This window comes from Typopeltis vanoorti, chromosome 22 (assembly GCF_054136105.1).
Source record: "Typopeltis vanoorti isolate ZY-2024b chromosome 22, IOZ_Tvanoo_1.0, whole genome shotgun sequence".
In the NCBI taxonomy this organism is placed as follows: domain Eukaryota; kingdom Metazoa; phylum Arthropoda; class Arachnida; order Uropygi; family Thelyphonidae; genus Typopeltis; species Typopeltis vanoorti.
Genome location: NC_143570.1, coordinates 17464529 through 17490966, shown reverse-complemented (window position 1 = coordinate 17490966; position 26438 = coordinate 17464529). Strand labels below are relative to the sequence as shown.

General features: G+C 34.8%; 1 protein-coding gene across 6 annotated transcripts in view; it reads right to left on the bottom strand.

The window, feature by feature from the left end:
• The window catches only part of LOC150094189 (protein still life, isoform SIF type 1-like), an 881056-nt gene that overhangs the window by 747730 nt on the left and 106888 nt on the right, over positions 1 to 26438 (bottom strand). For all 6 annotated transcript variants that reach the window (XM_090412285.1, XM_090412284.1, XM_090412288.1 and 3 more), the window contains exons 4-5: positions 22142 to 22260; positions 18848 to 18913 (exon numbers count right to left, since the gene is read on the bottom strand). In XM_090412285.1, coding sequence (XP_090268411.1) covers positions 18848 to 18913; positions 22142 to 22260 — 185 coding nt within the window. The remainder of the gene's footprint in view (positions 1 to 18847; positions 18914 to 22141; positions 22261 to 26438) is intronic.

The following is a 26438-nucleotide window of genomic DNA, read 5'->3' as shown; positions in this document are numbered from 1 at the left end:
GTTCATTATGATTTTAATCTGAAGCAGTGCAACTGCAGTCTTTTTTTGTTGTTTTCTATACTTTTCTATGTCATTCATGTGTTCACCTTTCCTAATTTCAAGGAATCAGTCAGACAATCAAATTTTTCAGAGAGGTTTTACTTCACAAACGGCTCTTTGCTTTCTAGGGAGTTGTCAAACTGGTTTTGTAGGTCGAAATAGTTATTTTTGTTCTCGCAAGATGTCAGCAATGTTGTTGTAGTGTTTGTATCCGCAGGTTTTTTAATCTGTTCAATTACGAAATCATGTTGTCTTCGTATGATTTCTTCTTTTTTCGTAGGCAAAAGAGAATCCTATGAAGTATTTTTTTTCGAATCTTTGTTAAGGATTGTGTGTTCAATTACGAAATCATGTTGTCTTCGTATGATTTCTTCTTTTAAATAAAGAAAAGTGTTCAGTACTTTAACACAGTTCCTGGCGTTATGCGAATATAAATGTGACAGTGTAAATTATCAGTTTTTACTTGTACAGTAGCTTTTTTGTAAAATTCATCCAAGAACGGTAGTTTATTTCGTTTCAACTACCCACACATCTTTAAACATTTATCAGCCACCGCAGATGAGGTTCAGAAATAGTACGATGTAAAATATGATAGGTTTTGCTTGGTCACGTGGCTTCTGAGAGAGCAGCTCTGCACAAGAAAGAGAGCAATCGTGATTCCCTAACTTACTTCTGAATGTGGACGTTTTCCCCAGCTTCAAACACATGAAATGAAAGACAATGTTTGTTGAGTTCCGTCACATATGCTAAGAAAACGCTACCTATATAGGGCTTCGTCCTCAGTGAACTGTTTTTTTTTTTCCTTTCTGAATTTTCTACAGCAAATACAGATTTCAACTAAACCACTTCATACGCTGTCAATCAGAATAACATAGATCTAAATTGTCTTCGTTGTACAACTCATCCAATCTATGTGTTCTTTATTTTCAAATGAGTTTTGACATTTTTTTTTTATGATTGCTTTGATCAACTTTTCCATTTTGCTCTGATATATTTTATTTCTTTTCATTTTTTTTTTGAATTCTGTTGTATCATTTCCCTCATTCTCCGTAAATATCACAGAATGTTGTTGCCTCAGAATTACAGCTGATGTCCAAATGCAACACTATAACACATGAAATGTTTTGAAAATAACAAGTCTGTAGTTCACTTTCAGTAGATCGAACATATTGAAAGAACGGACAGTTCAAGACTACCAAAAAATACTTCGATACCACCCAGTTGGAGGATACAGAAGTCAGGAACGATCAAGGAAAAGATGAAATGAGGCCGGAACACTGGGCCCAAATCCATGAAAGGATGGTGAGTTTACTTTCATCACTATTGGCAGTATTTTCATTATTAATTCTTTATCCATAACCACGAGTGAGGGATATGTTGTGCGGGATTTAATGCCATGAATGTGAAGCATTACTCAACTATTTATATACAGTGCTCACATTTCGTAAATAAAAACGAGCTGATTGTAAAGACAGGAGGATCTCTTACAGTCAAATCATTGCTCTCTATCAGAAAGCTAGGTGAGGAAATGAATAAAAAAAAGTCCTAAGAATTATTTACACGTAAAAACAATGTAATTTATTATGCGGCGACATATTTCAGTTCTGAAAATTACAGACCATTTTTTGCATTTTACCTTGTATCAACTCTTTTTTGCGAAAGATAGTCTAATTTTCAGACTGAAATATATATTGACCTCATACTAAATTATTACCTTTACCTTCTGTTTATGTGTAAATAATTCTTAAAACTAAGTCACAAGTTTCTCTAAAAGAAAGAAAAAGGCCATCTCTTACAGTGCAAATTTACAAGAAAATAGAAACACTACAACATGTTTAAGCATAACCACCATGTTATGTGCACCTCGTGCTCCTGGCTCAAAGTATTTAGCTCACACAAAATATAAGTAGAAGTGCCAATTTCCATGATGGTAGATCAGTGGAAGAAAGAATATAGGTCAGCCAGTCTCCGACTCGAAGAAATGTTTCTAGGCCTCTTTGCAGCAGACTGTTGAGTTAGTCGATCTCTGGCACAGGAATAGGATTCTTCTCCTCCACGGAAAAAACTATTCCCTGTAAGCCAGACCAGTCGAAAGTAAATCACACACAACTTAGATTCGTATATTTTTACTCTATCCTTTTAGAAAAAATTCTCTCTCCTATCTGATAAAGATTCTGTGAGAATGACGGAGGTTGTCTGTTGTATTCTCATCGCATTCACCAAGACCCCAGAAAAGTGGAGACTTGGAAGACTACTTTTTTTTTCAAAACGTTGGCACTAGAATAATGCTGGATACATCCCTTTGGGAAAGAAATAGTTATTTTTTAAGGTAGGGCTATGTTAACCTAAGTATGCTAACTTAGTTAATTTATCAGATTACTTTTAGAAACAAATATTTTAAGGAATATGCGGACCAGGGGGTTTAAAACCATCTTCATATCGTTCAGCAAATAATAAAAAGATCAAAGTCATCAATTTCCTGATATGTACCTCCAAGGGGTGTTCAGGTTACTATGACAGCACTGCATAATTAAGTGTACATTATTATTAATTTCCTATCAACAATTGTTCTCCAAATTGCTCTATTACTTGTGAGCACTCCAATGTTGCCACATTTCATACTTCTAAGGCACTTCTGACTGAATCAATCCATCAAGAGGAAGATATCCTTCCTGCCATCTTGGCATCAAACAGCTGTTTTGCTAACTTTCCCTCTCCCATTCTGTTTAAAGTGACCAAACCACCTTAGATTAGCTCTGCTGACACATTCTTGAATGCTAATGATGTCAAGTTCCTTTCTAATATCTTTATTTTTAGTATGATTCTGCCATTGATGCCATGTGTTCATTCCCCTAATTTTTCTCAGAACTCTCATATATCTATGGTCACTAGTCTTTGATCAAGTGCTTTATTTCTAACCCAACTCCCAGATCCATAACTTAAAACTGATTTGAGAAATATTTTATATAATAAAAAGGTACATTTCCTTAGCTTTTCAGAATCGTACCTTTCAATAACAGGGTATTTGATAAATACCAGGCAAGGATAAATGTGATAATGTATCTTTGATAGGTGGTAAAATATACAGCTTCCGGGCTGCTTTGAAAGTAGTGTACAAATTATATCTGCGAAGGATGCTTGCAATTTGTTCAGATATTCCTTTAAGGTGTCTTCTATTAGTGGTTAGTCTGAGCTATCAGTAAGCCTTCTCGAACTTGTAATACGACTTCAAGTTAATTTAATACATAGTCTGAAAACGTTTTTGCTTATCGTCGTCCGCCCCATCGTCTTCTTCTTTCTCATTCTTTTTCAAATATCGTTGTAATACGTAATACATGGTCTTAAGTGAATTATGTCATTATGTATCTGTGCATATTACTCTTGCTATGTTTCTGAGATGAATTTTGGTTATCACAGAGTGTTTATTAATTTTTGTTTAGTTGTCGACTTTTTAGTGTTCTGTGTTAAGAGTTCATATAGTTATCACTTGTATTACGTTCTTTCATTAAGAGAGAGAGAGAGACTGTGTGTGTGTGTGTGTGTGTGTGTGAGAGAGAGAGAGAGAGAGAGACTTTAAATTATGGTTTCATGCTCAATGAATAATTTATTTCTGCTTCAGTTTCGATCGTCCTCTTCGGTTACTTATTGCACCCAACTCCCTTGTAAATATGAAAAAAAAAATTAATTCAACATTAATTTACTATATTTTTTGAATGACTGCTTCACACATATATAAGAGAAAACTAAATATAATTTATTTCTTCTATATATTTCGTTCAATATATCATGAGCTTCTTACAGGGAGACGACAGAAAAACTGGTAACAATATTTAAATTCTGAAGAATGAGTCATACAGTATGTCATACATATAACATCACGTGTCTCGGTAGCAGCTATCAAGTAGGATACGCACTGTTAGCATTTAGAGACGTGGGAATAGATATATAATTAATTAATTTAAAAATAAATAAATAAATAGAAATATAAAATATTATAAATAATTAACAGAAATCACTTCCCAAAACTTAGGAATAGGCACACAGTCTGCCCGATTAAGATTAAAACGATGGCGCAGGGCTTGCTTCACACGATTCTAAAAATAGAGACGATCAAATTTGAAATTACTGTCGTGTAGAATCATGGTGCGGTTCTAGTGAACTCTGTGTCTAATGTGAATGGCATGAGAAGCAAGGCCCGAACCTTCAGAATCCAAAATTCTTATGTAATCTTGATGTTCTTCGCCAGTCTATCCAAAGTAGAAACTATGACAAGAACAGGGCATTTGATAAACACCAGGCAAGGATAAAGGTAACAATGTTTCTTTGATAGGTGATAAAAAGATAAGGTATTGGACTGGTTTTTCAAGGCGATATACATATTATATATCTGCTAAAGGTCCTTGCTATTTGTTCATATGTTCCATTAAGGTAGGGTAGGGTATGCTGATCCTGCCAACATCAGATTGCAATCAGGAATAAGGATGATAATTATCAAATATTTTCTGTATCAAGGTATTCATTAAGTAATAGAGAAGTTTAATTTTATTTAATTCTTCTAATAGAAGAGGCTCAGGAGAACAAACTGTGCGTTACCGGTATACCAGACTTTTGATAATACCTGTTTTTCTGTGAAGGATAATGATGTGAAGATGGATGAATATATATATAAAGGATGGCTTCCTGTAAACAGAAAATTCAACATTACCAGCAGAGTTCCGATGCAGCAAAGTATCCAAAAAGGGAAGATTGTTGTTAGATTCAACGTTCATGCCAGTACGAGTATGTGAGGAGTTAGTTTAATCCAGAAACTGAAGTAGTTCTGTGAAGTCCTATGCCGCCGTCCTAATATTAATCAGACTATATGCCTATTTCTAAGTTTTGAGAAATTGCTGTTAATTATTTATAATTTTTATATTGTTATTTATTATTTTTAAATTACCCTAATTAATTAATCAGACACCTATTCCCACGTCTCTGAACTCTAATAAGTGCTTCTTCCTACTGTACAGCTGCGAGCGAGACACGTGATGTTATACACATGCTGTATGACTCGTTCTTGTATTCAGAATTTAAATGCTGGTTTTCTGTCTTCTTTCTGAAAGGAGCTCATGACAGATTGAGCGAAATAGATAGGAGCAAGAAATTATATTTAATTTTCTCTTACATGTGTGAAGCCATTATTCAAAAAATATAATATGTCTAACGCACATGTCTCTATTAAACAGCTAGCCTTTACGTACTCATTTACTGACAAAGAACCCTCGACTTTCTATGACTAAAGACGGTCGTGAATGGAATGCTCAGCGTCTATTCTCTCCCTACTTTCATGTACTTAAAAATTCCTCTCATCAGTTCCTCTCTACGCCAATCATCTCTAGGAAATCAATGCAACCAAATCTGTATGCAGAGTAACCCACATGTGACTGTATAAAAGGCTTAAAAGATGAAATGTGTTTCTGAGTTTAACATTAATATTATTTAGTGCAATATACCATCCTCCCCTTCTCTCCAAACTTTAAGTATTTGTCCATATCATTCCCAAATCCCTAACTTCTTTCAGTTCCTTTCTATCAATGTAATAAACAACTTGTGCTGTTTTCATTTCAAAGCGCATAACTAAGCTTTGCCACATTAAATTGATACCCAATATAGTGCAATAATATTGTCAGTTTATTTAAATCATCTTGCAGATCTTGACATCACTTATTTATTAACTACTGTCCTCTATAGTTTAGCATCATAAAAACATTTGGATATCACAACATAAAAAAAACACCCCCCCCCGCAAACGATTCTCAATATCATAGTGTATAAATTAAAGCGAAGCGGTTCAATTACAGAGTCTTGCGATACACAATTTTCATTTTAAGATGATTAACCGGTTTCATTGGAGGTGGTAGGGCTTTTTCTCCCCAGAAACTCGATTTCGTCCCGTACAATAGGTAAACCTGCCAAAAATAACACAGATAATTTAGAAACATAATACACAGGCCTAAGTAGCTTTAGTTACTTCGGCCGCAATTTTCAACAACTACAGTGACACACTGCTCATAGCCTGGATTCTACTTACTATACAATATTTTAATTCCTGTCTATTACCCACTTACTGATGTAACCAGATTATATCCAACGTTACTGTTGTGAAATGCTTTCGAAACGTCCACTTGCATCATGGTATAGTAGTCATTTCCTTCATCAGAATGTAAGCTATTACCGAAAGATCTACCCTTTGAAAAGCTATGTTGTCGCCATATTCTCCTCCTACTTCCTTGGTTGGGTAGACAGGAATAGATTAATTCTTATTCACCCAAATGTTTTAATACTTTAAATGAATATGGTATCGTTCATTCAAGTAGAAATGCGAATACTCATAACTATGTGATTTGAACAAAAAAACAACGTGTTACCTGATACAGAAGTGTCAAGGCAGTTGCGTAAATGGACTGTAAGATGTGTCTTATCTCATCTTCCTCCTTAATGTGTTACAATTAATGGCCTATCACCGCCAAGTAAGTTAGTTCCATATGAGCCAAGTGTGCAGATAGGATTAACATCCCATCTGCACGGTTTATGTTATCTGTCAATTTTATGTCTTTTGCTGGATGGCGAGTTTCTGAAAGCGGAACCCTGCTTCTGTGTGAAGGGAGGCAGCTGTCTTCACCTCATCTGAAAAGCGCTGATAAAAATCCCATAATAGAGTCAATTTCAGGTATTTCCACTAAAGAACATGCTGCTAACGACTGAGAAATGGAGGCTGTCCGTATGTCCTAGCTATTTCAAGAATAATCCATATTTAGAATACAAAAGTATCGCTCTGTACTTTTTGACTTCACTGTTTAGATGTAAAAATGAAAACTGAGCACAATCTGGACCCATACGACCAATGATAAAGTAATCAGTTGCTTTTTTACTTTTACCTTTTTAAGAAGAATTAATTTAAGCTAGTAACCCTCCACAGTTCCTCTTGTGGTGGTGGGGGGAATTACTTACTGGCCTTTAATGTAGTCGGTTTGCCATTTCTCTGCTGCCTCACCCGCCATTAAAGAAGGTGTAGTATATCAAAATCGCGTGTGTTTTTTCTGACCAGTGTTTACATCGTTATGCATAAAGAAAAACGCCTGTTTACCTCGGTATGAGAAGTAGAAAAGTCATTATAGAATTTCCTCGCTTAACCGAAAAGAATCGAAACTAGGTTCTCCCAGCCGATGGGAAAACATCAAAACGTCTCTGCAACTGAATTATGGAAGTTCTCCACAACCGCCATAGCTAAGTTATTATTTCATTTAAGTCTGTTACCAACTAGATTGTTTGATGTGAACTGAGGTGACTTTTTAGCTGTGTCGATAACCACCATTTTTTTTTTTTTACATCAGAGTAGTATATATCCTATACAACCATCTACGCCCTTTTCTGATGACGTTTGGAAGCCCAGTTTTTCGATTTTCTTACATATTCCACCAACCTAATTTGCGTTGCCACCAGTCATTTTTGATTCAAAGTGGGTGAATGTTAACTGCGAGTATCCCATTACTGGCAACTAAATTATGATAATTAACATTCATAATCTCCAGTTTCAGTGGCTTGTTGTTTGCAGACAACCAACAAGAATACCTTTGATTTTCCAACCACAACGACTTTAATCCAATTAAAAGCTCGCTCGGTCTACGAATCTTGCCTTACACTGTTTTAGACCACTTTGTCCCATCCCGCTAATATTTAAAACAATTCTACCTCTTTCCATACATAAGTTAAAACTTATGTATGGAAAGAGGCGAGAAAAATGTATGCTTTTATTATACAGTATAGTGGAAAATATTTTCTTTCCCAACGCCATCCCATACAGAGTATGAAGACGACAAATAACAAACTAACTTTCCATATTTAAATGATACATTAACGAAGTTATTTGTAAGAACCAACATTATTTCGCTAAATTTGTAATATGTAAATATTTTATGATTTCACTGTTGTTTGATAGGAAAAAAAATACCCTTTCTTAAATACGAGCTAACTCTAGTGCCGTAAGAAATGTACGTTAATCAGACAAGCAACAAAATATCAGAAGAGCTTCAACGCACATACAAATGGGATTTTCACATGCTTATACCTCGATTCCCAAGTTATTTTTCTTTAACACAGCTGCGCACTTGCAAGCATATTTTGCTTGAGCTGCGCACCTAGCAAAGGCATTACATTATAGGTCACTAGTTTCGTTCCATTTGGAATTTTTCCTGATTTGATTTTTTTTTTATTCTTTGACTGGTAATCTAGCTCCAATTTCTTTTTCCTTGCCGTATTGTTTTTTATACTTCACTTTAATACTGGTTTCTATCGACAACACTTCTTTATTTGGCTACTGTTTTTATCTGCCGTGAATATATCGATGTCAGTCACATTTTCCTCCCTCCTCATCTCAGCTACTATCTTTTTCATCTCCGCTTGTTTGTTTCCTCATAATATCTTTGGCGAAGAGAAGTAGTTTTTATCCCGGTGACCTCTTCTGGGCAAGGAGGGCGGCAGGGAGTGAGATGGAGAAAATGGAAGGCAATCGAAACGCGAAGCGTGATGTTGGTTAGGCGCATCGGTTGCGTGTTGAGTGTCTTTTAAAAAACCATCTGTTTTGTGTGAAGAAGGAAGACTCAAGGGTGGCTGTAAAGACAAAAGTGCACATTTGCTTTTATAAATAAAGATTTTTTAATGGCATCGATTATATGGCTTCTCTTTGAAACCTCTCGCAAGCTTGCTTTTGTATTCATTAAACAGAGTGATTGCATTTAAGTTTGGATCGATAGAGAAGATTAAACCTTACGTTCACAAAGACGCTATTCAGTAATATAATTGTAGAAATGGGAATGACTGGAACTTTCACAAATATGGATTCCTGGGAGAAAAGAATCCGAGTATTCTCCCTCCCCATCAACTATAAGATAAGGTATCCAGTTTACTTACAAATATAGTTACATTTTATAACAATCTTTTGAATACTTATGTAGTGTTTATTTCCTCAAACGTTAGCACAGAATGGGTGGCGGTTTATGAAGTGTGTGTGTGTGCGTGTGTGTGTGTGTGTGTGTGTGTGTGTTTATCCTACTATATGTTATGAGGAAAGTAGTTCGCCGGAAGCTTATTCACTGTAGGAAACTTCCTTTCCCCTGAATCGAAAGAAAAATGAAAGTCGAAATAAAGATAAAAGATTTGGCTATTTTGCTTTTGAGTATTCTTCTTATCAATGATGTCTTCGGTTAGCAGTTTTGAAAGCTCGTTCTGTAAAGAGGAGAACTTTTTTTGCAGATACAGTGATCAATAAATGCATATTGATAAGCACTTTAATAACAAATATGAAAGCAGATCAAAATATTCTGGGCATATATATATATATATTGTAGGGAAATCAAAACAAAATTACACTCTGATTCATCTCCTTATATGAATCCATAATAACGCAGTCCAAAGGCTGAATAGTACCTTGAAGGGGAAACGATTCCAAGATGTAGCGGATGTGCAAAATATGACAACACTACAGCATCACAGAAATGAGGATGATAAACTTGCCTAAGAATTTCAGGATACTCAAGACCACGTGGCATGGCGTATTTGGTGGTGCAGTAATCCCTTCACTTCTATATTTTGGGTCCCTACACAAATGTGTAAACCTGAGTTTTGAGGGAAAATTTCCCTTGTTATTCACCATGAAATTGTAAACATTATTTTTGTTCACTTCTCTTGCTTTGTTTAGTTACCACAAATTAACTGAAACATGAATCATCGGTGGATATCAACACAATACTATTATCGCCGGTATTCACTAACGGCGATTGTACGGTGTTGCTCAGTGGAAAACAAAAGCAGTTGACTCACAACAGTAGCAGCGAAGCTATGTCCCTAGAAGTAATTTTACGAGCATACTGAAACTAAAATAAATATAATAAATAGTGGCGTATATTTATGTGACTGGAAAATCCGACGAACGTGTTCATTATAGCAAAAAAAAAAAAAAAAACATAGAAATGACACTTTAGATTACCATTATTACACTGACTGCATAGATAAACATTCGAATCAAGTAGGAAATTGATCGTAACAATCGCAAAAAAGGTTCATTTCGAAAGGGCATTCTTTTATAGTGAGGTCATTAATTATTACAACTGAATCTAAAAACATTGTGACCCCAAATGCAGAATTATTAACATTAGTTCTAAGCATTTTGCAAATCAAGTATCCAATGGAAATTAAAGTATTTGGGCAATTTTTATGAAATTCCAAATGATCTCACCGAAAAAGAAATCACTCAATTTTTAGAAGCATTCCACATACAATTTCAATAAATATCGCCCAGCAAAAGTCCAGGAAAACTTGTGAATGGACTTGTAAAGCGAATATAGCATGTTCTTACTTTGGAAAGCATTATATGAGCTTCTTGATTCACTCATTCTAATAACTGTAAATACTAATTCCAAAAATATTAAATTAAAATTATCATGATACTAAAATTTTTAAAATTATTCAACATAACGAAAAGCCTGGCCATTTGCTGCCTTTCGTAATCTAGCACTGCTAACAGACTAATCAGCCAAATTATTGATATAATTTGCAAACTGTAGAAATTAAAGAACAGTTTCTAGGAAAATGTGATTAGAATAAAAGGAAGCTGTTTCTAATCCTACTCAGAGTGAATTAATTGTAAAATCAAGGCTTCTGCTCTAAAAATAGCTGCCTATTTGCTAATAGAATGGCATTTGGATTAAAAGGAATGTGACGCGGAAGACTATGCTTGGTTGAATTCGGGTTCCGTCTTGCACTTAAAATAATTAAATGCAATAGAGGAATCAGATAATCTTTATAGCTTAATACGGGCTCACAGCAGCTTTTAACAAAAAAAGAAGTATCCAAAAAAAGTTAAAAAAGTATCATTTTTTAATAAAAAAAAGCAGGGTGTATCCTGCTGTAGCTTTTTCTAAACATTAAAAATATACAAATAAATTCGAAAAAAAAAACACCCTAAATCTTTCACATGTCAACTATTGAAGAGATTAAGAGATATTCAAGTTAGAGTGTATGTTCAGATACGCATTCCATAAGTATTCAAACTAATGCTGATCTGCTTCTCTTATATGCAACTACATAAAGTTTAATAAATGGAAATTAATATCATCGGTATGATAAATGTAAATTAACTTTATATGTGAGAACTACTACTGAATAGATGTGCTTTTGCTGGGCAGCGATTTCCACAAAACCCAAAAGGAGAGAAATCACCGAAATGATTTCTTATATTAGTAGAAATAAAAACAGATGACAAACAGCAAATAAACGTTTCCTTATACAAATGCTTCAGTGTATAATTGCACACAACACGTTTAGGTGACATGCCACTTGCGTGAGCCTCCATGTAATTACCACACGAGCTTTGTGCCGAATTATAAATTGTATTGTTAGTCTTTTTATTTCAGAAATGCTCTCCAGGCTGCCGAACTTCCATGTAAGAATTATAATGGCACATACAACGGCAGGCGTTAGAATAATGAGGTAAACTCCACGGTTGCTATAGAAACTACAAGAATCCGAACTCGGGGACTAAGGACACTGCAATCAGGCAGAATATAACCTTCGTAAGAAGTGCGAAATAAATTAACTTGCGGTCCTGGAATGTGTCCTATAAATACCAATGTTTAGAAAACTACTGTTTCAACTGTCGTAATTCTTACAAATGATCTCAATCTAATTCATTGGTACACCAAAAATGAAGTCGATAAATTAAATGTATAGAACGTTAAGCTGTTTATAATATGCTGATATGTTGAAATGGGTCAAATAATTAATCTTTTGAAATGCATGTAATGTTGGTATGGAAATATGCACGATATGCAGTTTGTTATTAAAAAAAAATCGCTAGTCACCAAGATTATATATATAGTGATGACATTCACCTACATATCCAAGCATAGTGTTTGTTTTACTAATGATCATACACGCAGTTCGTAAAGAATTTGTCATTTAATTTTTTTTCCTGTGAATAAGTCACAGAACTGAAACTAAGAGATAAATTATAATGATATCTGTGCAAACTTCTTAAAGTATTCGGTAAAAACGCAACAGTAGCTTACTGAGATTACTATGCAGAATAATTATTAAAGCACGAACACTGTTCGTTTGGTTTCAATGCCACATGAAGTGAAAAACTGCAGATATATATCCCGACACCACTTTTATAATAACCACAGGTTGGAAAACGAAGTAATACTGGAGAACTAAGATTACTCTCAAGAGTTTCTAACACACTACTGCGTTTACCCAGATATGTTTTGACAAAATATCTTATAGTTGCTGTTAGGGAATTAATTAACAGATTTACTTTAATTCTGCTAGTTGTCATGATTTGATTCTTCTGTTCCATTCAAATGCGCATCTTTATATTTTAATAATTATAATAACTATAATCTATAGTTTATAAATTTTTACTAATTACAATAATATTTAGGAAATATATTTCATGAAAGAAGTATTATAATTGAAGGGGAGATGGTTTTTTCAAACGAAACGAATTTAAGACCAAAGGATGATCAGTCTTCAGATCGTGTTTAAATAATGTGCATTATTTAATTAGCTATAGTTGTTCACATTTCTGTTATGATTCATCAGAATGCGACTTTCTATTTGTTTCCTTGAATCGGTATTCAAACTTCTTTTAAAAACAAAAAAGCGGCGAAATTCTTTAAACTTGTTAAATTGCAGCATGTCGATATATAATTTTTTTCTTCCCTCAACATATTCATTCTGTCTGAGCTCACAGGTTCATCCAATAGAGCAGGTTTACTAGACATCGAAGTGTAATTTTGCCGAATGTTCGGTTGGGACTGTTGGAATTACGACAGTTGCAATTAAGCGGAATTATGAGAGTTTGTTAAATGTCTGATCTGAAGTGAGAAAGGCCGGATTTAAAGTTGCTGTTACCCTAAGCCATAACCTTTAATAGCCAGCTCCGTATGAATGTGAATCACTGAAGATATAACTTGTCAAGCTTATCCGTAAATCCGTCCTTAGTTCAGGGTACAAAGGTTGCTTTTATGTTCCGTTGCTTCGAAATCGTCGAGATCTTGATGACAACACAAATGGTTATTATTTATCATAAATATTCCACTTCGCTGTTTCCAGGAGTCTTCAGATTTGTGTACCAGAAAATTTCTGTAACAGTGAAGAGAAACAAAGTCAAAGTCAACTGCCTCAGAAATATGAAAGCAGTTGACTATCTCAACTTTTCAGGATCATCAAATTATGGAGACATTTTCAGAAACGGTGAATATTGCGAATAGAAAGAATAAACAAAACTAGAAAGAAATATAAAAAAAATCCAGAAACAGCAGAGATGTTTCTTCTTTCCCTATTAAGCCAGCTTGTAGATCCGCAGTTTTCAAGACCATCCCACCATCTTCTCCTCAGCTTCCATTTGGTATCAAGTTCTTTACTCATCTGTTATGCTGCATGATTTTCACATTCTTCCTTCCGTTTGCGGATCCAGTTATTCGTTGACTGTATTTTATATATATATTTTTTTGATTTGGCAGTTCCTGATCTTGTTTAATATTGTACACCTTCAATTTTTCTTAATGTTTTTACCTCGATGGTTTCATTCTTTTACCTAGTTTTTGCAAATGCTGCATATTATTATTATAATTATTAAGAGATACCTTCAAAGAGTCAGGGACACTCATCGAGGAATGCCACATACACTCACACACCAGCTATCATACTTATTCTTGAATTCATTCACACTGCTTGCACTCACAACATCCAATAGCAATCCATTCCAATCACGCATCGCCCCCTGAGAGAAAAATCTAGCCCTCACCCCCCTTCTTAGCGGCCTTCATTCTTAGTTTCGAAGGATGCCCTCTTGTCCTTTCCTCACCTTCCATAAATTGAAAAATTCCATCAATTGAAATCCTGTATGATCCTTTCAGAAGTCTGTAAGTCTCAATCATATCACCCCTCTTTCTCCTGTTTGCTAGTGTCTGCAGTCTACAAATTGCCAATCTGTCTTCGTAAACAGTATTCCGCAAACACTTTGCTTAGTACTCTCTCAAATATATCAGAATCACAACGGAAACCAGGAGACCAGACCTGCGCACAATAGTCCAAGTGAGGTCTTATCAAGGCCTTGTAAAGAGGAAAAATAACATCCTTAGTTTTACAAGTGAACGTTCGTTTCAGCATTGCAATTATCTTCTGAGTTGTATTTGCAATCTTTGCCACATGACCCCTAAAATTCAACTTCCTATCTACTAACACTCCCAGATCCCTAGCCTCATCGGTTTCTTCTTGCATAATGCCACCAATATAATTCGACATTGGATATCTAATCACACCAAAGTGAATGACTTCATATTTACTAGCATTGAACTGACACCCATTTTCTCATGGCCATAATTCCAGCCAATCTGGAATTATGTCCATGAGAAAATATCAGCAGCACTTGCATATCAGCAGTATGAAATCCTGTATGATCATATCGCCTATTAGCAGTAAAAAGACAACATTAGAATTCATTATGTCAAATACAACAATAATATAAATACAATTACAATTATATAGAATTCATTATAAAATGGGATGAGCTGAAATGGGAGAAGCAAATAGCTATTTTTTTTTTCAAATGAAGCGATTTTGTTTACACAATATTTCATTTTGAATTGTTCAGCATTTTGTTAAATTTCTATAATTTGGTTGCGGTGAAGTATAAATTTCTGTTTCCATTCTAAGCTTTGTGTATAGAGTCAAAAGCGCCTGTGCAAAATTGCCTTTGTTAAAAATCTTCTCAAGCTTTTTTATAACATTTTGGTCATAATTGACAATTTATGACAATTTCGGTCACCCAATTAATATTAGCTGACCGAAGTTTAGGTAATACAAGAACTCTCGTCTAAGGAATAAACATGACACTTTTATAAGCCACTTTAAATTTCTTATAAGCATGGTGGTGGTCTCACTTCAAAAAACGCACACCCCTGAACGTTGGATGCTGTTAAATTTAGTTGTTAGCATCGTTTTCCAAATAGAGAGACTCTCTCTCTCTCTCTGCTGATTAGAGTTTCCAATCCCGCTATGGCAAGGATCTTTGCGAATTACCGTGGAAAAAATTTCGTAGTCTGATGTGAGACCACCACCGTGCTTATAAGAAATTTAAAGTGGCTTATAAAAATGTCATGTTTATTCCTTAGACGAGAGTTCTTGTATTACCTAAACTTCGGTCAGCTAATATTAATTGGGTGACTGAAATTATCATAAATTGTCAATTATGACCAAAATGTTATAAAAAACCTTGAGATTTTTAACAAAGGCAATTTTGCACAGGCGCTTTTGACTCTATACACAAAGCTTGGAATGGAAACAGAAGTTTATACTTCACCGCAACCAAATTATAGAAATTTAACAAAATTCTGAACAATTCAAAATGAAATACTATGTAAACAAAATCGCTTCATTTGAAAAAAAAAAATAGCTATTTGCTTCTCCCATTTCAGCTCATCCCATTTTATAATGAACTCTATATAATTGTAATTGTATTTATATTATTGTTGTATTTGACATAATGAATTCTAATGTTGTCATTTTACTGCTAATTACATACTGATTATCAATAATGGATATATTGTACTTTATTTTATTCCAGTTTCAAAACAAGCCTTCTTATTCTTATGAACTATTGAGGTCCTCTCTCTCTCTCTCTCTCTAAATGAACAGAACTAAGCCTGGTATTAATGCGATATTCATGTACATTATATATAATCACCCGCTGAAGCAACTAATACAGTGTTGTCTATATACACCAAAAAGAAATCGAACTTTTCGAAAATAGAAAAACTAGTGGCGCGACTTGTTGAATCTTTTTGTTGTCGAAAGCGGCAACCTTCATTAGTGTTGTGCCAACTGTTTATGACATTTGTTTCATTAGAAGCCGAGTTATAATGCCAAGAGTGAAAGTGTGTTTTGACGAACGGTCAGAAAATGAGTTTCAAACAGAGAGCTGCGATTGACTTTTCTGTTAAACTTGGTAAAAGCTTTACCTAAACTCATCAAATGCTTCAAAAAGCATACGGTGATGAATGCTTATCCCGTACTCAAGTTTACGAGTGGTTTAAGTGATTTCAAAGTGGTCATGAGCTTGAGGACGACGAAAAGCAGGGCCGTCAAAAAACTGGACGGAGCGAAGTTAACATCCAAAAAGTGCGTGACCACCAAAGAAAACCCGAAATCGTGAGTGAGATTGATTGAAGATGAATCGGGGATTCCAAAATCAACTGTACACAACATTTTGACCGAGAGTTTGGGCCTTCGTAAATTGAATTCGCGATTTGTTCCCCACAAGTTGACCGACGACCAAAAAAATGTATCGAATTAAACACTGCAAGGACCTCATTAAAACCGCTCGTAAGGACTCAAACTTACTTGAAATGATCGTTACTGGCGACGAAACGTGGTGTTTTGAGTATGAGCCGAAAAAAAAACTCTTCTGGTGGTCTCAAAGTCAGCACTCTGGCTGAGTGGAGACCACCAGAAAAGGGGCATCCGAAAAAAAAAAGTCGCTTGGAGAGGTCAAAAGTAAAGACAACGCTGATTTGTTTCTACGATTCCAAGGACATTATCCACAAAGAATTCGTTCCGTCTGGCCAAACGGTCAATGGTGAGTTTTATCTCGAAGTTTTGAAGCGATTGATAGCGAGAAATCGTCGCGTACGGCATGAATATCGTGATGACCGACCGTTCGTTAAAACACACTGTCACTCTTGGCACTATAACTCGGCTTCTAATGAAGCAAATGTCATAAACAGTTGAAACAACACTAATGAAGGTTGCCGCTGTCGACAATAAAAAGATAGAACAGGTGGCGCCACTAGTTCTTTCTATTTTCGAAAAGTTCATTTTGGACAAGAGGGTGTACTTATCAGAGCTTGATTTTTAATCAATTATATTTTACTTTTAATATTTTACTCTAATTAGTTATATTTTATGGTATTGCGTTCTGATTTAATTATAAATGTAAACTTTCTTATTTAATGGTATTCAAACTATGATAATTATAGTATGGTAGCATATATTAATATACAGGATGACCCAAATTAAGAACCACAAAAAGTCAGACCATATGTTTAATACAATAAAGATAAAAATAAGTTGTCGTAAAATTATATCATGAAATACTTTCTATTCCGGGCTATAAGGCACATGCTCAGGATGGCCGCATTTTTATTTTTTTGTGTTTTTTGAGCCTCATGTTAAAGTTCTGCATCTCACTCTAGCACCACTCAATCATTGGAATTGATATCTCTTCTCTGATCATTTCTTTTGGTTGCAAAATATTACCAAACTCCTTTCAGTTCTCTATATATTCTATAGGACTATTTAGAGGATTGAAGTTATAAGGTTCAATCGGAATGTGGCGAGCTCACTCGAATTCAGTCTTGAGACACTGATTACTTACCCATTGGACGAAGTGTTTTGACAACCATTCTCTAGTCATAATTGATGTGTGTGTAAGATGGAGAGTACCGTCCTGTTGGAACTTGAATTTATCAAAAAGTGAGGGATAAATGTAAGAACGAATCAGGCACACCCACATACCGCTCCTCACTGATGGTAACATTCCTTCCACTTTTTCTGAAGAAATTGCTATTCAAAACAGGTACATTTGCATTTTTCTGATTCTAAAGATCTTTCTATATTTTTTGAGCATCCCGGGAGATCAAAGTGAGTCACGTTTGATATTCAAAGAACAGTAGAAAAATGCGGACCATCCTGAATTTGAGTTTGAATTTTTAGTTTAGAAATGCCGATGCCATCCTATCAGAGAGTTTTGGTCTGTGTATGGCATGGATATTTCTTGATATCGTTAACAACAATCTTGACAGTTTCTGTGGCAATTTGAAGTGATTGCCTTTTTTAAAGGAATCGCTTTGGCTAAATTTCAAACACTCGTACCATTTCTACAAGTAATTCTGTTTGTTTTCTGGGTGTTCCTGAATGACTTCGAAGATTATCAGATTTTGAATTATGACAGTTCCCGTAGTTCCTGAATTTGTCCAGCCAACTGTATATAACTTTTAAGGAGCGCTTTATTAGTTTGGAATTCGCACAAAACAGTTTATTTAAAACCCTGAACGACACCTGAACAAGAAGTAATTTTCGACATTTTGGCATTGTTTCTAGAGTAAGGACATGATCTGATATTTATTTTATTTTATATTTATTTAAAGAAATGTAAATTTTTATCGACCTGTATAAATAAACATCTATCAGTTTTTACATTCTAAAAACATATTTGTCGCATCATATGAATTAAGAAAACATCAGACACAGCAGTATAAACAATCAGCAACTAATAATATCTGATAAGTTGCTGATTAAATGTGCTTACTATAGGAAACTACCAGAAGCAAAAGTTTTCTGTCCAGTATTAGTATGTTATACAAGCTTCCACATAAAATATAATCCTAACTAAGCAGGTCTGTAATCATCCAGTCCAAATTTTTAACGATTCTTAAAGTGTGTTTCTTTACAAAGTTTAAACTAATCTGATTTTATAGAACATAACAAAGATCTAGTATCAATCAAGGAATAGAACAATAGTATTTGATGTAAAATGCATGTCGATGTTCAAACGTGACTTTTCTATTTCATTAGTAGGAAAGGCATCTATTCAAATACCCGAGAGCAGAGTAGGCTATGTTTACTTAAGATAAAAACCACGCATTATTTTCTGCTTACAAGAGAATATGAAGTTACACTATAGATTTAGAAGAGAAAATCTACTTACCTTGGGTGGTTCTAATTTTAAGGAATAAGAAGATGACGCCTTCCGTGAAAATTTGAAAGATGGGGACTGAAATAAAACGAGAGAACCATTATTAGCTCTGAGGGATTTCATACAAGATTTTTATTTAATTTCTGAAACATATCTAAGCCCCTAAATGAATAAACGTTGTCTTCATTCAACATTTAAGTTTACTGATTTCTGAGTGACTATTTCGCTTGTTTATCCTTTCTGTAGCGCTGAAAGTATTTTGCGTTTGTGCAATTACTTGAGTAGAATAGTGATTATCCGATTGAGCATTTCATTGAAATTTTATTTTCTTGCTATGAAATATCTCCTCTACGTTTTTAGTTTAGTTGTTTAATGGATAAGCTATCACCTACTGGTTCCATGAATTAGTATCTTTACTGATTTGAAAGGTCAGGTTGATGTTTGAAGTACGAGAGTGTAAATTCTGTGAATTATACGCAAACACATATGTCAATAATAGCAGTTGATAAAATTAAACGATCAACTTCGCTGCTACATGATTGCTTGTGATATCTCTGAAAGGTGAAGCGGTAAGTAAGTAAAGCAGCTGACCTAAGACGACAACCCTCTGTCAGCATCCTTCGATTATCTATTTATAATTACATAAATTTTTAAGTTTCTTTTTCTTTCTTTTTTTAATATTGAAGTATTGAAACTTTTTCAATTAGTCTTTAGAGCAACATAATTAATGATAATGAATAGGAAGTCAATAGTATGCAGAGTAAATGATTTAGGAACAGAAAACTACTGCATTTCAAAACATTATCAGGACAGTATGCTTCACATACAGAAGAGCACTTTCAGTACAGAAAGTTTTACTGGTGGTCTAAATTTTGCTGCTATAGAACATACTTATTGGGAAAGGTGAAGAACGTAGAAGAAAACAGAGAGGGAAAAAATGGAAGCAGGTAGAAATGCAAAGTTCAATACGGGGATAGAAGAGTATTAGAAAGGTAGGAGGTGGAAGGTTATTTCAATAAAAATGCATGACCTCTTGGTAGCAGGGTTGGTGTTGGACATTTTGGTATTCCCTTGTATTAATCAAGAAAAAAAATAGTAGCTGAGGGTGATATGGTCAATCGGATTTGAAGATAGGTAGAAATACATTTGGAAAGTTTCCCATATAGGAGAAATATATGAAGAATGCCTGACATTTATAATGTTATGTTCGAGCGTCACTGCATGGTTTTCCATATGAAATCGATGTCTGGGGTATTTTGTTCTTATTATTGTGGTTTGGTTGATTTTGGAATGCATTTTGTCTACTACATCGGCGGATAATTCTGTGGTATGTTATTCTTTTGGGACCTTTTTTTACTATGTGGGAGGGGTTACAAATGGGTTCAAACTGATTAGTTTATAGCTGATTAGCCTGGTTAACTCACATTCAGCTGTAGGGATTGAAGGCTGACGCAATCGCAGATATATTCGGAAGCAAGAAAGGAAAACAAACTTTTGTGTAGAGCCAACGAAACTGTATCTATCCTCACGAATAGCTTCGTATATTACGTTACTATAGTTGCAGTGGGATTCGATCCAGTTGGTGGGTGCTCAAAATAAGGATTTTTTAAAAGCTTTTTTAGAAACGATTACTTGCATAATCAGTAATTCTGAAATAAATGTTTCGAATTATTCTGTGCATTTGTTTTATAAAAATGAAGATGAGATTCTGCGGTTCTGAATTGGAGAGATGCTGGCTTGATTTGGTTATCAAGTTCTTCGGATGGTGTCTTTGGTTAATGACATAAAAGTAAGGGGACGGCTGCTTGGTTAGAATGGTTGAATACGGGAAATATTCTAAATAGTAAGGAAGAATTATGCAGGTGATGACCGAGTTAAAAGAGTTTATAGTGCTGTTACTTTCGATTTCCTCGAAGGTTTAGTCACTGGCAGAATTTGTTGTAAGAAGTGAGGAGACTGCCGTGTTTGTTGAGGAGACGGTAGTTTGTGTTCTGCTATAGGAATATTACCCCATACCTCTGGCAAATATGAAGTCTGTGGTCCATGGAGTGTTTAATGTTTGCATGGTAGAGATTTTCGAGTTCCTACGTTACAAAACCAGGTAAGTAAAACTCATAAGCCCAAGATATGTTGTATTAGGCCATTGAAAATAAATCGCTGATATGAGAATTTTGAGCTCCAGTATATTCCAAAGGATACACTGGAGCTCAAAGTATATCCACGAGACATACAAAGTGTCGCTACCTTGATGATTGTTTGTTGAATATGTGCTATTCGTAATTCCAAAGGAGTTATGAAGGTACAGTTTCAGGGTATCTGTGATTTCTAAATAAAAAAGTATGTTAGTGTGGAGAGAGGTGACATCGATGGACATGGGGATATGATCTCAAAGTATTGTAATTTTTTTCAGTGCTTCGTGTAGAGATGGGGAATTTTGACAGATTATTTGAAAAATAAAATATGGCAGTGATTTCAGTATCTTGACTAGAAATATAAATGAGGTTGAGAGAGAGAGAGTGATAGTTTTGTAGACACAATTGGTAACAGTGGTTTTTCAGGTTTACCTTGGCTGAATAAGGAAGAACGCTTCAGGTAGTGCACTGTAATACTAGGTTGTCCTTAAAAAAGTACCAACACATTAATGATTCAAACATATCTTTATGGTGATTACAGGTGTAATTTATCATTTGAGAAAGAGGATTTTTGTGAAAGTGTCCTGAAGTTTGCTTTCTGCTTCGACCAAGAAATCCTTTTTTGTTGTGATTATGCTTTTCGGACATTCCAAAGTTTAGTCACAATATACAAATTTCACTGTCAAATTCCTGAAACAAGCCAAGATAATAGGAGAATGTAAATATCCCAGACAGATTCCCTATGAAAACAATTACAAATTCAAACCTAACAGCATAAATATCATACACTCTCCTCCATATAGTTCCAACCCAACTCCTCAAAACGTAGGTATGCACAACTCCCATGAACAGCACGTACACTTTTACTAGAATAGCCATTTCCCCCCACCAACACACATTAAAATTTCTATCTTCCTTACAACAATATAGCAAGATTGATAATATCCCTACTATTATCTTCTGAACAGTAATCAAGCTATCCGACTACAAAATGCAAACGTTCAACTAAGTTTTAATTGCAAGAATAGTGTCCAGTTCACAGAGAAGTTCTGAAATCATAGCTTTTCTATTTCTAAAGTATGGCCACAAAGCACGTTGACTCACTATAAAATTATAGTGAGTGAACGTGTACTAAATCTACACAAAAGTGGAGTAAATGAATATGTATACTTACGCAACATTCTCTAAATTGTTTAGCGTCGATGGGTGAGGTAAAATTCAGTCCCCAGGTATCTCCTGTTGCTGGATCCTTCCAATACACAAAGCATTCAGAAGCTTGACCAAGCCTTGTTCCTGAAAAAGAAAACCAAACAGAAAACGCATTATACTAATTATGTATTGTTAGTACCTCAGTTATGCATCACGCTCCATGGAAAGTTAATGTGTGTGTCTATTTTTATAGATTGATGACACTAGTAAAGTTCTTACCCCATCGAAATCTTACCGCCATAAGTTGCATTGATAGTTTTGTGATGTGGGAGGTGAGATTTTTCCCCTTTATTTTGATAAACCTCAAAAGCAAATTAAGGTAAGCTTAAAATATACAGTTAACTCATTAACATTAAGGTAAGTTAAGGATTAGCTCATCCAGTTCAATTTTCTAGAGACAAACTTTGACACTTTTTAAAGCCATCAGACCACCGGTAACACAGTGGTAGTTTCATGAGAGGCGATGAAAATCATTCTCACCTAAACATATTCAACAAACATTCATGCCATAGAGAGATTCGAAAGATGAGCCTGATCCTTGTAGACGCTACACATTAAGTCCAATAGTTCGGTAAAAAATACGAAAATCATGGGAATTCAGAAATAGCTATGGAAATTGATATAAGAGATTATAATAATGCAAACAATTACGGCTATCAAACTGAATCAGTTTGATAGTCGTAATTGTTTGCATCTCTGCTCTCCAACATGCGAGGTATTTCGAATTCCACTATAGCATGAATGTTTTGTTAATATATTTTCGTAGCAGATACACCATGTGAGACCCTTCTTGTTGGGGCTGTGAATGGCTTGAAAAAGGCTTTTTTGGACTATTCGCCAGGGTTGTCAGATTATTACTCGCCTCCTTTCTGTTTGGAGGTACTCTAAGTTTGCAACTTTTCATGGTGTATTCACATTACAAGATTAAAATGAAGATGGGATAATATATAAATTCAAACATAACTTTCGAAAAAATCTAGACACGAACTACTGATAGGTTAATTGAGGAATAAAAGATGCCGAGAATGCTTCAGAAGTAAGTTCAGCCACAACTATATGTGTAATCCTATAGATGTATGGAATTTGATTTAGGTCACAAGAACTTCAGGGAATTTATGAAGAAATTAGCATGGTGGCAAATGTATAGGTATAATAAATGCAAAGTATTGTATTCAAGTAAACATATTTTTACTATAGACAAATCCCTCTTATTCCAGACATGATAGAAAATGAAATCGTTTTTAGAGGAAATTTTTGACAAATACAGTTATATTTTCGCCTTAATTTTTCTCTACCCTCAAGCTTTTAAACTGTTGCATTTCGACAAAATCATTTTCAACATCAAAATGGTTTCGTTGCTTGAGGCACTAGTCTTTCCGAGAGAGAGAGAGAGAGAGAGAGAAAAGGTTTCGCTCTGCAAGCGAACTGAACAGGAGCGGATAAACCTAGAAAATTTTCAGTCACATTTTAATTTTCTATTTTAAAATTAATTACATCATATTTAGTAGTACAGCTGTCATTATTTTATTGATAATTACAACAATTAATATTATATTCACGAGGAGTACAATGAGTGCAAAACTGTATAAAATGACTCTTAAGATTTGTGAATCTGGTTCGATTGTGGACGCTCCGCAATTAGTGGCCTGTGATTATTCAATTGTGTGGGAAATCGCACTCTAAGAAGTCAGGGGAAATTCCCGATTTGTGTACTTTACGAAACCATTCGTAAAGTACATAAAGCTTTACTCTCATTCCTATATAATAGCAGTGTAGGAAATGAAAGCAAGCCACAAGACGTAGTACTGAAGAGGAGCTTTTTTTTTACTTGTTTATTACTAATAGAGATAGTTTGGAAAGGTCTCGTTTCATTTATTCAGTACGTCAATCGTTAAAACTCCCACTTTTGATCAATAGAAGATCCAAGACATTCGGGAACACCATTACAAAAATTCGATATGAGTTATGCAGTTTTGTGACAGATTTTTCTGAACAGTAAGTAACTCAGAACAATCCTTTTAATTCCTTATGCTTTCACTAGATAGTTAAATAAACAGGAAAATAACTGCTCCCTCTCCATTCCTATATTATGATAACAAAAAGAGGTTTGTTCAGATCGAATTTTAGAATTGCAATCCTTTACCTCTCTCCTCCCCTTACTTTTAGCAGAGAGAGAGAGAGACATGAAAAGCGCAGTTTCTAAAAAGAATAACAATGAATTGAAAGATACCATTAACAACATGCCTTTAACTATATTTCGACGTGAGAATATATTAAGAAAGTTTTTTCATAATTTTCAGTATTTTTATAACTGAAACAAATGTCACGATCATAGTCCACACGTATTTATACCAAGCGTAATTTCATTAGAATACTGAAACATGTCGATTAACCTGCATATCAGGAAGGGTGTCGTAAAAGATACTAATTGCATCAATATCTCCAGCTGGACAAAGTGAATGGGCTCGAAACAGAAATCGGGACTTCACCTGTTCTGCCATCCCATAGCATGAAACCTCTTTTTCCTAACTCCGAAAATATTACTCCACTCATGATTCCGTCCATCACCAAAAAAAGCATGGAGCCTAATTTATATCTGCAAAAGTAAAATAAACTTAACTTCTGGTGCCTTTCTTGCAACTTTAAAAATGAAGCATATCATCTCTCTGAACAAACAGACTGTGTGTAAAGAAATAATTCTACTAAGAGCAAATTATTGGTTCGTTTATTTAACTTACGAACGATGCGATGTTGTCAATGGAACTGTTCTTCCCTTTTTAGCTTTTATTTTAATGATGCGTAAAGAAAATGAAAGCTGTAAATGAAGTAATATAAAATGAACAGTATGTAAAGTGTGTTAGACTAATGGAGTTTTGAAGGCCGGCTATCCCAAATACTGTCAATGCTTAAACGTGAAAGATTTCAATCATAGGAACGGATGAAATCATTGAATATAAGTATTTCTAATTCTATTGTAACTGTTAATATTTGGTCCATTGACACTAAGTATGAGAAATTTTCTTTTTGGATTTATTAGTGGACCATAGTTCTTCATAAATATATACAATCGTCGACAAGTTTCGCCAGCTAAGTCTGTCTGGCTTCTTCAGGACAAGCAATGGGTACACTAAGGTTAAATGCTAAAAAAGAAAGGAATAACAACAGTTAAATTAATAATTAATTAAAATTGAAATGACACGTAACATCAACAGCATGGAGCGTGGAGTATTAGTCATTGTTTGTTAATCGACTTTTATAGTTTTTCGCGAAGTTGAGATCTGTTAAGCATAGTGAATTTATTAAGCTTTTCCAAATGTCTTTTAGTATCATGCCTTGATTTCTGTTGAGATTGTCTCCTGTCCGGAGTACCACTGCAGCTTCTTTAAAGTTTCTACATCTGAAATCTTCAATGTACGGCATGGAGCTGTTGTCCCAATGGATGGAGTGGTCTGAAATCGAGAAATGATAGGCTAAATCCTGAGGTATCTGTTCTGTTGTTGTTGACATCCCCTATGTGTTCTTTTTTTCGGATTTCTAGGCTTCGTGATGTTTGGCCTATATAATTCAGGCACAGGAACATGGGATTTTATATACACCCGCGTACCTGTAGAAGGCGATGCTGTCCTTAGGAGATCTTAACATGTGTCGTGTAGGTTGAATAGGTTTGAAGACGACCCTGATGTCGAAAGACTTGACGATTTTTGCTATTTTTGTTGAAACTGATCCGGCATAAGGTATGACAATGGACGATGTATACTGCGTGACTGGAGGTTGTCGCTGTGGGTTGTTTCTATTGAGAATCTTTTGGATTATATTTTTTGGGTAACCATTTCTGACTAGAGTTTGAGATATGAGTGAGAGTTCCTGAAGCAGATCTTTTTCTTCTGTGATGATATTTGTTGCTCTATTTTTAAGCATATGTATAATGCTAAGTTTTTTTGTGCATGATGGTGAGTAGATTTGAAGTGAAGATAACGTCCAGTGTCTGTAGGTTTGCGGTAGATTGTGAGCTTGATTTGTCCATTCTCTTTTTTTTTAATTAGTGTGTCCAGAAAAGGTAATTGATTGTTATTTTCCAACTCTAACGTGGACTTGATTTTTTGGTGGAAAGAATTTATTTTTTTGAAGGAATCATGTAAGGCATTTTCTGTGTTTTTCCAAATAATGAAGACATCGTCCACCTATCTCCACCAGATTAATGGTTTCGGATTTATTTTGGATAGGATGTCAGCTTCTAGTTTTTCCATGACAGATCCGCGCAA